At 40.0% G+C, this 12,737-nt stretch overlaps 1 protein-coding gene across 1 annotated transcript in view; it reads left to right on the forward strand.

The window, feature by feature from the left end:
- Positions 1 to 11,650: 11,650 nt before the first annotated feature.
- LOC133008570 (unconventional myosin-XVIIIb-like) overlaps positions 11,651 to 12,737 on the forward strand; it is a 42,162-nt gene continuing 41,075 nt past the window's right edge. The window contains exon 1 of the mRNA XM_061075808.1: positions 11,651 to 11,695. Within this exon, the coding sequence (XP_060931791.1) occupies positions 11,651 to 11,695 (45 nt within the window). The remainder of the gene's footprint in view (positions 11,696 to 12,737) is intronic.

Raw genomic sequence — 12,737 nt, forward strand, 5'->3', positions numbered from 1 at the left:
TTATTATTTTTTTTTTTCATGCAGTACAGTGTCCTTGTCTGTGATGTCCATGCATTTCCACAGCTGTGATGTATGACCTGCAGTAGGAAAAGGGTTGATTAGGGGTGCATTGTGATTATTATTATTTTTTTCTTTGTAGCCTTTACCAGTCAGGGGGAGATATTATGATCTTATAGAGAAATGTCACCTCTCAAGGTGTCTTTTATTTTTGTAAACCAAAATGGTTTTTATTGTTTTCATTGAAATGTATGTCTTTGCACCTTTTTAGCCCAATGTGTTACTTAATAGTTGTTAAATGTGCCAAATAACTGTTGCTGATTGAGTGGAACCAATGGGAAGCCTCGTTTTTCCAACTTTTGACCCTTCTCACAATAGACATGGCAGAGGTGTAGATGAAAAGTAAAAAATTTAAAACATACAAATACATACATACACACACACACACACACATAAACTTTGCGGTGGGATTTTTGAAGGGTACAAAACTGTGACCAAACATTTTCTGGCGAAGAAGAGTGTTTTTTTTTGTGTTTGCACGCTTTTTGGCTTTCCACCATGTTGCCATTGGGACACGCATCATACACACAACACACACATCGCCCAGCTCTACTCCCAACTTGCTCCTGAAGAGTTTTCTTTCACACTGTATGTATATCATGTGAGTGTAAGAGCATACCTGTGCGTCATTATCGCTTTGTATGTACATCCGGTGGATTTTTTTTTTTTTCTTGTCATACACAGATCAGCACACTCTAACACACACAAGACAATTTAAAAAGGTTGGCATATAGGTGAAAAAAAATCAAAGTATATATAAATATATGTGTATATGAAATGACAAAATGCTCTAGGTTTATTTAAAAGATTTAATGTAGAAAACAAAATGAACTTGTTCAGGGGAGGTCGGGTTTTTTTTTTTCGATGTGAGTATAATTGTTTGTGGTGAAGAATTCAGCTCGAATCTTGCACATAAAGACTTTAGATATTGTACCTGCGAGTTCCAGATGATTATTTTTGTTTGAATACCGGACTCTTTGCTCTTTCATATTTATTGCGTGTGTGGGGAGCTCTCTCTCTCCTCCACGTGTTGGAGCTCTCTGCCGAGAGCTCGCTGTAGAAATCCTCCGATTTGCGCCCATCAGAAACTCTTTGTTTTGTTTTTCATATGCCACAGACAAACACAAATACTACTGGCTTTGGGTTGTTATTATTACCATTAAGGTTATGATAATACTGATATATAATTGATAATATTATTCAATGATTATTAGTAAATTTATTTTATTTCAAAGATTTTTGTTTTTGTTTTTTTTGCGACAGATAGGAAGTTGCGTGTTGGACTGCTTGTAAAAACAGTTCATGAATAAAAATACTTTTTCCGTGTTGCCTTCTGTCACATTTGCTTTGCTGTGTATCAACGTTTTATCTGGGTCATATTATGACCAGATTTTTTTCAATAATTATGATTTTCGATTTGCTCAAAAGTTTATGTTTGACCTCAACTAGCTTGACCAAAACGATCTGAATTTAAAGCAGCTTTATTGAATTATTTTACTTTAGAATAATATCTTCACCATCCTGTGGATGTCACACTGAGCTGTAACAGGGAGACGGGTTGCTCTCACATCTAAGAGTCAGATGTTTGGGACAGAGTGGGCGCATTGATGATGTTTCTAACAAACGACACACTCAAAACTGAAAGAAGCAAAAACAAAACCAATACCTCACAATAACAAAGAGTAAGGGCTGATGGTGGTCTCAATTTGCTGTAAAGGAAATGGCATGTGATTAACACTGTGGAATTTGTACGGTATCTCCTGCGTCCTCTATCCAGACGTCACCCATCGCCTGAACGCTCCTTCATTGTTCATGTGTGAAAGGCAAACCACAGAGAAGCTCTGGATCCTGAAAACAGCTTCACTGAGTGAGAGGCAGTGTCTCAAACTTCCTGGCAAGTATAAGTTTTAATGTTGATATGTCAATGAGTCAAAAAGACAAAGAGCCGGTGAACATGAAAACCACTGAACTGCTCCAACCATGATCACAACAGAATGATTCACCTCTTGTGGCTGCAGAGGGCGCTGCAGCTCAGTAAAACTTTCTTTTTGGTTCACTTGCTTCTGTAGCCTTCAGTCATATCATGCATAGGATGTACTAGAAGTAAAAAAGAAGAAGAAAATAAAGAAAGAAATACTGTATATGAAACCAGAACAACTACTGAACATGTACATCAGCATCCATCACTACTGCAGGGGAACTCCATCTGCAGTGAAGAGTGACGTGGAGAAAACTCTGGACTTCAAATACCGTGAACACTGAAAATCTTACTTTGACATATGATTCCCAACTCGAGGTCCACTTCCTTGCTTTTTCTGGAGCTTTCAGCCATATCATATGATAGATTTTGATTATTAACTTTCATTCTTAACGCTAACATCAACCCAGAGTCCTAACAGATCCATCTCTGTGACAACTGAGCCAACTCCATCCAATGAGGAAAGCCCTGTGAGATGATGAAGACCTCTGGAGTCATACTCTGTGTTGTCTTTGAGTACTTCTTGTTTGTTTTGGTTTAGAAGATCATCAAGTTTGTACCTTTTAAAGTTTCGCTTTAACAAAACGATCACTTCAGTCTGTTAGCCTATTTGCAGACGAGGAACAGAACCTGCATCCTTAACATTCGGATCCTGCTCCTCAGAAAGTATGTAATTATTGTATTCTTTTCATGGAATAATATGAATTGGAGTTTAAACTAATAGCGAGCCGCAGGGCAGCAATTTGCCAATTCACCTTTAACTGTTCACATTGGAATTGACACTAGATGAATGTTCATGTTAAATAAATCCCTGATGTTAGCTGCAGTTGTTCAGATGACAGTGTTGGTCACTTCACCACTCTTACTTACTAATACTCATTCTAATGCATATGACCACACACTAACTGTGATGCAGTTTCTATAATAGACGACCAATATATATACAGGTATATGGCTTGTGTTCACCCTGCATCCATCTCCACATCCCATCAAAGAAAGACTGAAACATTTCCTAATTAATACTGATTTGTTTTTTTTTGTTTCCTGGACCTCTTCTCTTTATTTAGTTGAAAAGTCTGCTCTGAGAATTCCTCATTCTCTCACTTTTCTGGTGTGAACACACAGAAGCTGCTCAGGATTAGTGCTGAATGCAGTGTGGATGTGGGTCACGTTATTCTCGTGGCTCGGTGAAACTTCCTTAGAGCTGTGCACTCCGCTTGGCTTAGTGGTTCAGCTTCACAATTATCATAAATGTGCCTATTAATTATCTGTGTGCATAGGATTGCAAAATCGACACCTTATTCCAGCCCACTGGTTGCACTGAAGTTAAAGCTTCAGTGAATAGGATTAATCTCTATCAGTAGACATGTAATATAATGTTTTCATTAGTGTATAAAAACCTGAAAATAAGGTAATGTTGTCTTTTGACAGCCTCAGTCCACCATGTTTCTACAGTAGCCCTGAATGAACAAAACAAACACAGGCTCTACAGAGAGTCTTACATACTTTAATTTGATTTGGAGGCCACTGTCCGTTCTGCTAGATGTCACTAAAACCGATATACTTAACCTTTAATGGGGACTCACCTTGAACAAGGCACATACTCATTAGGTGGGGGTGTCAGCAGGGGATTAACTGCACTTGTGTTAGACCCCTGGGGCCCCAAACGGGGGAATCCAGCCATTCTGTCCAGTACAGGCACCACAGGCCCAAACAACCACAGATCCACTGGCTCACTGTGTCTGAGTCAAAGCTACAGTTGTCTCTAGTACATTTATTTTCAGATATGATTTTTTTAATATTCAGGCCTGTCGGTCTGTGCTGTTGCTGTTTGGCAGGAAAGAAGAGAGCTAGTGTACTGTGTGGATTGTGTTCACCTTGTTTGATGAAAGCAGCTCCCTGCTGCATCTGGAAACACTAACTAATGTTAAAGCTGAACGAATAGTTAAAGCTAAAAAAAATGAGAACCAATCGGGCTGGGCGATATGGGAAAAAATGTTATCACGATATGTTTTTCCATATTGATCGATCTCGATTCTTAACACGATATGTAGTTTTTGATCAGTTTCCTGAAGCCGTCCCTCTCCACTGTGCTCAGGGGCATCATATATGTAGCTAAACAATAAGTAATAGCGCTCGTTATATTTTTCCGGCAGACTCCGACACTGTTGTTGCGCTTACTTTTGCCACGTGAGATCGAATACATGTCACGAGGAGATAATCGCGATTATCGCGATCCCGAATCGCGATCCCGAATCGGGATCGAAAAATCGCCCAGCCCTAAACCAATGTCAGAGGAGACCCACAGCTCTGTGGAGCTGCTGAGCTAGGTCACTCTGAGGTGACACCTAGAAAAATGTTACATAAGAAAAATAGAATTTGTTTTTGACCTCTTTCGCTTGGAAAACAACAAACAAGCTTCATCTACCACAAACAGTGTTGATCTGACTTCAAATTGATTGGTTTGTTAAGTTGATTGTGTTTGTCTTGCACCAGGCAGACTCCATTAGTCTGCTTTGGGCTTATTGATGTTTGGTCCCATCTCATTGCAACACTAAACAAGACTCCCAAACTTTCATCATGACTATGTTGTCTCGTCATAACAAGTCTTCTTATTTCAACACTGTGGGAGGCAAATGTTCTCCTCTCTATTTGAAGGCATGTTTTAACTTTTAGTGCAGTAGTGACCCCTCCTGAAAAGCTATCATGAATCAGAAACCACGAAAAATTATTAAAAAAAAGCTAAAAAAGGAGATCTATTGAAGTGTATAGAACAATAGAAACAAATAAAAGAACAATACAAGTATATAACATACCAAGTATTTAAATAGCTAATAGGGATAGTTCACTGAAAAATGAAAATGTACTCTTTATCTGTTCACCACTATGCTGATGGAGGGGTGGGTGAAGTGTTTGATTCCACAAAATACTTTTCAGGGGTAATTGAAATAAACGGGACCCCTTCTTCAAATGTGAAAAAAACACAACATGCCTCCATACTGCTCGTGTGGTGTCATCGAAGTGTCGACATTCATATTCGCCTCAAAACGATGTCATTTACACCATGTTTTAAACATTAAAGTCCTCTGATAACCTCCTCTGAGGCACGTTCGCGCTGGAAAACTGCACATACTCTCGTCCAAGGGCACTATCCCTTTAAGATGTAGGGATAAATAAAATCCAACGCTACAGACTAAAACAGTAGATCTTGTGTTTTTCTGACATCATTTGTCTTTATGTATTTCACTTTTCAGATAAACAGAGGAAACTTTAAGTTTTGCAGTAAACTGAGTCGTCATTAGCTAAAGTAGCGATCAGGTTATAACACTACTGAACTTTGAGGTCATCATATTCAGTTGATTACGATTTACAGCATTATGATGTAGCATGCACTTCTGAACCAGCGACAGACAAAAGAGCTTTTCTTTTTTCTTCTGGTTGTTCCTCCACTTTTTAGTTGTTTGTCCGTCCGTCCATTCTCATGAGCACAATATCTCTGCAACACCCTGAGGGACTGTCTCCACAACTGGCAAAAATGCTCATTTTGACTCAAAGATTAACCGATCAGAAAAAGGTTGAGGTCACCATGATGAGGTTACCTGCTGGTGGCGCTACAGGAAAAGTCAGAGGTTCACCAAAATCAGTGGGATTAAACAGATGAGTGCCATTAATTTCTGAGGCAGATTTCATGACAATCTGTACAGTTGTCGTCGAGGTATGAGAGCTGCGCTGGGCCCCTAACAAACATTTCCATCACTCTGGGATTCTCCCCGGTCCTCACAGACACCAGGAGGCTCCTCCTCCTCCTCCCCCTCCTCCTCCCCCCTCGCCCCCAGCTGGAGCTGTCCATCACACTGGACAGCTGACGCGGTGCAGATCTGCACATGTGCACTTGTGTCCTCTGTTGGGGAACAGCCGGTGTCTGCTGTCAACCCCCAACGTCACCCACCCCACCCCCCCCCCTTCAGTCACACACCTCAAGAAACAAGTTTGAGATCATGTTAAAAACAAGGGCTTTGTCTGAAATATGGATTTTTTCATGTTTCCTTGACGTGTCTCACTTCTCAGTCATTCAGTGTCCAACAGGTCTCCAAACAGGGACTTCTCACCATCATAACCCCCCCCCCTCCTTGCCTGCAGATATTTATAGAAGAATCGTCTGTCAACCATGTCCTGTTGCTTATCAGTGTGTGTGTGTGTGGCTGCAGAGCCCCGTGTGTCACTCTATTTCTGACTATTGCTCCATGCCCCACTCAGTCTGTCTTGCCCGGCGTGTGGATCAGTGGTGGTGTTTGTGTGACAGCAGGACTCTCACTTGGCCTCATAGGATTTGTAGTTACCCACCTGGATCTTTGGGCCATTTCTTTGCCATTGTTGAAGGTAGGCTGTTGTGTCTTCTGTGTGTTGTTACGGTCCAGTGTGCATTGACCATTAGAGATTTTAATGACATTCTCCAGGTTTTATTTATAGATGGCTTGTCTGAGAGAGGGGCCTGACTGGGTCTTTGTGGAACATTAACGGGTGTGATATGACATTGACCTCAGACAAAATATAACACCGTCTTTTGATTTTTACTATGAAGTGTCCCAGGAAAGTTGTGAATATTTCTATTCCTGTGTTGGATCTTCCGTGGCCTATAAAACAAGTAGTGTTTGTCATTCAGGGACTGTAGTCGAACTATTTGGGTTTGATTCTGAGTTTCAGCTGAGTTGGGAAAAGTATAAACCTGATGGACTAAGATTCAACTTAATATTATATATTGTTGTTGTTGTTTTCGTCTCAGTGTCTCTCAAAGTAGTCGTCAAGTTGTTTACAGGCACTGACACAACCAGCCACCGTATGTGCTGACGGGTGTAATGTGTGATCTACAGGGTGTCATAATTGTGACATTTAAAAAAAATCATTGTGCTTTATGTGAAAATTACAATTATTTTAACAAATAACCTCAAAGGGCCAGAATACACATGAAATTATTAGATGATAAAATGAAAATATAACAATAATAAATAAAAGAACAAACCTTACAGCCTGAAAATAAGTAATACGACTTCATAATCAATTCTGAAAGCCGCAGGTCAGTGGATGGAGGCCAAAGCAGCAGAGATTGTTGTATATTTGAAATCTTGTAAGAATCCTGGCTGCAGCACAACAACAGCACAACTGTCTGGAAACAAACCCATGGAGCAATTTAAACATTTAAAAAAACACAACAAGATTGTAAATACTGATGAACCACTTTCGTAATCGGAATTATTCTGAAATGATTGATGTTATGTTGTGTTTTGTTTTGTAAAATATTGTTGCGTTTTCTGGAATGTTGTGTTAGATGAATGACAAAATGCTTTGTTACAAAAAAATTAGAAAAGTTTATGGCAGAATGAAAAAGTGCCTCATGTGCACAATGAAAGCACAAAGTCCTATGTTTAATAGTCCAGATACCTTTACACAATTGTTAGGTATAAATTGAAAAGAAGAAGACCAGGAATAGACCTCTGGGGTTCACCACAAGCAGGACCAGCCCATGCAATTCTGCCACCCTAGGCGAAAAATAATTATACTGCCCCTCTATTTGCAACGTACCATACCAGCAACAACACACAAACGCCCATATGCCATGCACATAAAGTGCTAGTGCACTAGATCTCTATTGCAATCTAGCGCAAGGCTATTGTGCTCAAAGTGCAAACGGTATGAAATTTAGCATAACACAATATCCGGGCATTTTGCAGATCTATAGCATGAATCCAATATAATCCAATTTCTTCTCCTCAAACTTAATAATACCAGTGCAAATCTCTCCTAAACATTTGTGCGTCAAACACACACATAATGCTATAAAAGCATTCGGAAATACTTGAGTGCATCTAGTGCTTAGGTTCCAGCTTCTAGATGTCTACTCAAAGCAGTAAACTCTGCAAAATGTTCTTGCCCACCAACATCTCTGGAGTCACTATGTGTCAGGGATTATTCCTGTGATATGCATTCTTTGAGAATGTTGTCGGTAGTTGTGCCGGCAGTCTCTTGGCTCGGTGGTTCATCATCTTTGCTAATACTCCCTAAATCAATTTATTTTGATATAACACACCCCTCTGTTTTTGGAACGCTTGCTCCTTCAATAGTCGGCGCTTTTTAGATTCGCAGCCAAACACTTTCGGTCATTTAGACATGTTGTAACATCCTTTCGCGGATTTTTTTTTTCCTCAAAGACAATCTCAGGACCTACGTATGAGTCTGAAATAAAGTTAAATTGCATGGACGGAGGGGGGTGAAAAAGGTGGCGGCAGGTGCAGCATGATTGACACGTTCCTCAGCAATCCACATTACGCTGCTCTTGCCAAAGTGCCTCCTTAGGCAGTTGACTAGTTTGCCTATATGAACACGCCGGCATGGACAACAAGTAATCACTGTGACCAACAAAAAGATTTTCTGTCACTTAGATACTATTTTATGATGTAATCTAAAAACTGTGTCAGCAGAAAGGTTAAACAATATTAAAACAGAACAACCAAAGGTGTGTTTAGATTTAGGCCCATCCCATTTTCTTCTCCGTACCCCTACCCCTTGTTTTCGAGGGATATCTTGTCCCTTGAAACAGAGGGGTAGTGGTTGAAATCTTCTCCTACGAAATGGGACAGCCCTTCAAGAAGCCGTTACATCATGAGTAGTCATCGCGGGAACAAAACACGTCATCAGTAGTCGTCGATGTAAACAGAAGCGTCAAAAAGTTTTGCAGGGGTTGTCATTGTATTAACAATGTTGAGATCTAAAATAAACCAGCGCTATTGCCTGTAACTACTTGACAAACCTATAATATCCAAATAACATCCATGCTAATGCGGGTTAATCAAATTATCAGGTGAAAACTCAGGACAAATTTTCCTGCCTTCCCTCCGTACTGTGGAGTCATGGTATAGCACAAGGACATTGCCATTGATCCAATGGTAATTGAAACGCTTTACCGTATAAATAAAAAGCTCACTGTTTCAGGCTACTAGCAGTGGTCTGTAGGCAACCCTGCCAGGATGCTTTGTTGTAAGAGGAGCAGTTCAGTTCAGTTACCTCACTGCTGTGCATCGTGTATCTTCGAAGAGGGGGAGATGTAACGTTAGCATACTAGCTACCGATAAATCTGCAGGTGTAACGGTAGCGGTATTTACCATAACCATAATACATTGAAACGATTTTAAACTAAGATGTTATAATCATGATCGTAACTTTTAAATCCTGATGAATGGAGAAAATATTTGTATAGCTCCCATCTTGCCGATGATACCCAAGGCATTCAGGAATTCCATTCCAACATGAATCGGGACACCGCTTTATATTGCATGTTTGCGCATATGGGTAGGGTGAAGGGGTAAAATCGGATTGAGCCTTATTGAGGAAAAGCAAAAAATCTAAATGTGTTTGGGGTTATTTCATATTCCGTAAAAATGTTCTTATAAACCCAATCTTTAGTAACTGCTCAACACCAAACCAGCTGGTAAACAAAGTGAGGCATCTGCTGGCTAAAGAGTTGTGAAAACCTAACTGCGAGAAATACATTAGGGTCCAGTTTGATTTTTCTACAACTTGAATTGCTTCGGTCTAAACGAAAACGTTTATGTCTCAAATGTGTCTTACCCACGGGCATGGCTATCTAACTTGACTAAGCCCCTTGCCCCTAGTGTGTGTCACCTAGATGCTAGAAAATTGGACACACCACATCATACAAAAACAGCCTAAATCCAACAATAATCTAAAGGCCCTTTGTGACTGTATGTTCAGACACTTGTCCCACGGACTGAATCAGACAGGCGGTGGTCAGGATGGATCAATTAATTCCAGTATTCCTTCTTTTGTATCTCTGTGTTTGGTCTCCACCTCCTCCTAAGGGAAGTATCTGGCTCTTTAGCTGCTAAATGATCCACTTTGGTCACCAGCTGGTCTTTAACTGTGTTTCTATGCTATTTGCTGCTGAGCAGGTAAAGTACAAATTTTTACAATTTGTTGTCTAAAAACAAATGTCTGCTGCAACCAGAGTGAAACCAAAAACTGATAATGTTCTAATGTCACATTTCTGCCAAGTTTACCACACAGTTCTCCACCATCTGAGCATGGAGAGCTCAAAGTTCAGCAGTGTTATAACCTGATCGCTACTTTAGCAAATGACGACTTAGTTTACTGCAAAACTTAAAGTTTCCTCTGTTTATCTGAAAAGTGAAATATATAAAGACAAATATGTCAGAAAAAACACAAGATCTACTGTTTTAGTCTGTAGTGTTGGATTTTATTTATCCATACATCTTAAAGGGATAGTGCCCTTGGACGTGAGTGCAGTTTTCCAGCGTGAACGTGCCTCCGAGGAGGTTATCAGAGGACTTTAATGTTTAAAACATGGTGTAAATGACATCGTTTTGAGGCGAATATGAATGTCGACACTTCGATGACACCACACGAGCAGTATGGAGGCATGTTGTGGGGTTTTTTTACGTTTGAAGAAGGGGTCCCGTTTACTTCAATCCCCCTGAAAAGTGTTTTGTGGAATCAAACACTTCACCCACCCCTCCATCAGCATAGTGGTGAATAGATAAAGAGTACATTTTCATTTTTCAGTGAACTATCCCTGTAAGCTATTTCAGTACTTGGTATGTTATATACTTGCATTCTTCTTTTATTTGCTTCTATTATTCTATACACTTCAATAGATCCTCTTCTCATTCATGTAACAGTAGAAGATCCAAACAAACATAAAGGAATAGTTCACACAAAAAATACATTCACCCACCCCTGCATCGGCATAGAGCTGGGTAGATAATGAGTGAATCTTCAGTTTTGGGTGAACTATCCCTTTATTTAAATTGTCTGTAGGAAATGTTTTCTATACTATATATTATATTGGGCCATATTTGGATGGAAATATCCCCTAACATTAATGATCAACTGTTAATGGAGATTCATGCAGCTAAAAGCTAAATCCTGACATTGTATTTTTGTATTTTTATTCTTTATCAGAACCCAATTTAATCAGGATTTACATTGGAGGCTTCCTGTGTAACATTGTGGAGACACAGCTCACAAAATTGTAACCGTGAAAATCAAAACAAAATAAAAAACAAAGGAAATGTCAGTATGTGACAACAGAGTCTCTCAACCTCTTAACTGAGGGATGAGGAGACAGTTTCTTAAAAGTTAACGACGCCTCAACAGACATAACGTGGCAGCCAGACGTCTCAGTATTGGGAAACTTTAAATTACCAGGACGTGTGGGTTTTCATGATGACTCGTCTTCTCCCTGACTGATGTGATCGTATGCAATGATATTTTCTTTGTGAGTTTTTTTCTCTTACAATCTTCAAGTTGAAAGGCAGATCTGACACTTTTCATCATTTACCTGGCTGCTGTCGAAGAGAGAAAGAGAGAGGGGGGCTTCAGATGTCTATCTATCTGTCCCTTTCTTCACTTTCAACCATTTCTCCCCTTTGTCAGGTTTTGTGTCTTTCTCTGTGCACACACACACACCACCACCATCACCACCGCTGATCTGAGATCCCAACTGGCTGACATCCCTGTGACCCCCACCCCCTGCGCACCCAACCCTGAGCCACCCTCCACCACCCCACCCCCTGTGCAGCCATGGCCCTGTCTTCACGTTTAAAACTGTGGGAGAAGAAGGGAGGTGCAGATTTGTTGCATGCGGTGTTCATTCAACATGTCCTACTGACTCTGTGTGTGTGGCGCGTGTAGAATGTAGCTTTGATTTTGTTTTGAGTGGACTGGACTCTAACCCTGAATGATCATGACAGCATCGGCTGTGGCTGAGGGGTAGAGCGGTCGTAGTCATAGATATTGAATGCACTAATGAGAAGTCACTTTGGATAAAAGCATCAGCTAAATAATATGTGAATGTGAGCTAATGACATGTCACTGTGAAGTCTGCATGCTGTGAATGGTGTATTAGTCCTCCTGCATGTCTACTGGTTTGACTTTGAGCTTTCTAAAACTTCACCCCTTCACTGATATAAGACTGAAGCTGCTAGGAGCTAATATTCAATACTTTGTGCAATCAATCAAGTCCTCCCTTCAGAATTTGACTTTAAACAACTGTAAGCGTCCTGTACTTTTCCACAGTTCATATTATTCCCCTACATTTATCAGAGGAGAAGGAAACACTCAGATCCTTTAATTAAGCGAATGCCCCAATACAACATGTTAAAATACTGCATTCCATGTAAAAGTCCAGCAAACTGCACTGAAGGTATAAAAAGTATTAAGTCTCCTGATTGTCAATAATAGATGTCAATCCTGCATCATTTCACTGTTGTAGCTGCTTCAGGAGCAGGAGCTGCTCTTCTGGCCTTACAGGCTCCATGGGTACAGAGCGATTACTGCACTGTCTTATGTGCATGGATAGAATTACCACTCAAAACCACTCAAAAGGTTTTGTGATGTCTTCCCCAAAATACTGTTTAAAACATAGTAGTTATATCCAATGTTCAACAACATGATTGGCTTGATGTTTCCTGTTTGGCTGTTACAAAGCAGATGATTGGCTCACTGGGGGAAGGCTTGGTGTTATGGACTTCTTCTAGTGGTTTGTCTTTCTCATATAACATTTTTACTTTATATATTTTCATATGTCGTTAAATGATTTATGGAAGAAGAAAAAACTACAATTCTAATAAAGGTTTACTTTTAGCGCATCAGATGTTTTCTTTTATGT

This window comes from Limanda limanda, chromosome 1, assembly GCF_963576545.1.
Source record: "Limanda limanda chromosome 1, fLimLim1.1, whole genome shotgun sequence".
NCBI classification, from domain to species: Eukaryota; Metazoa; Chordata; class Actinopteri; order Pleuronectiformes; family Pleuronectidae; genus Limanda; species Limanda limanda.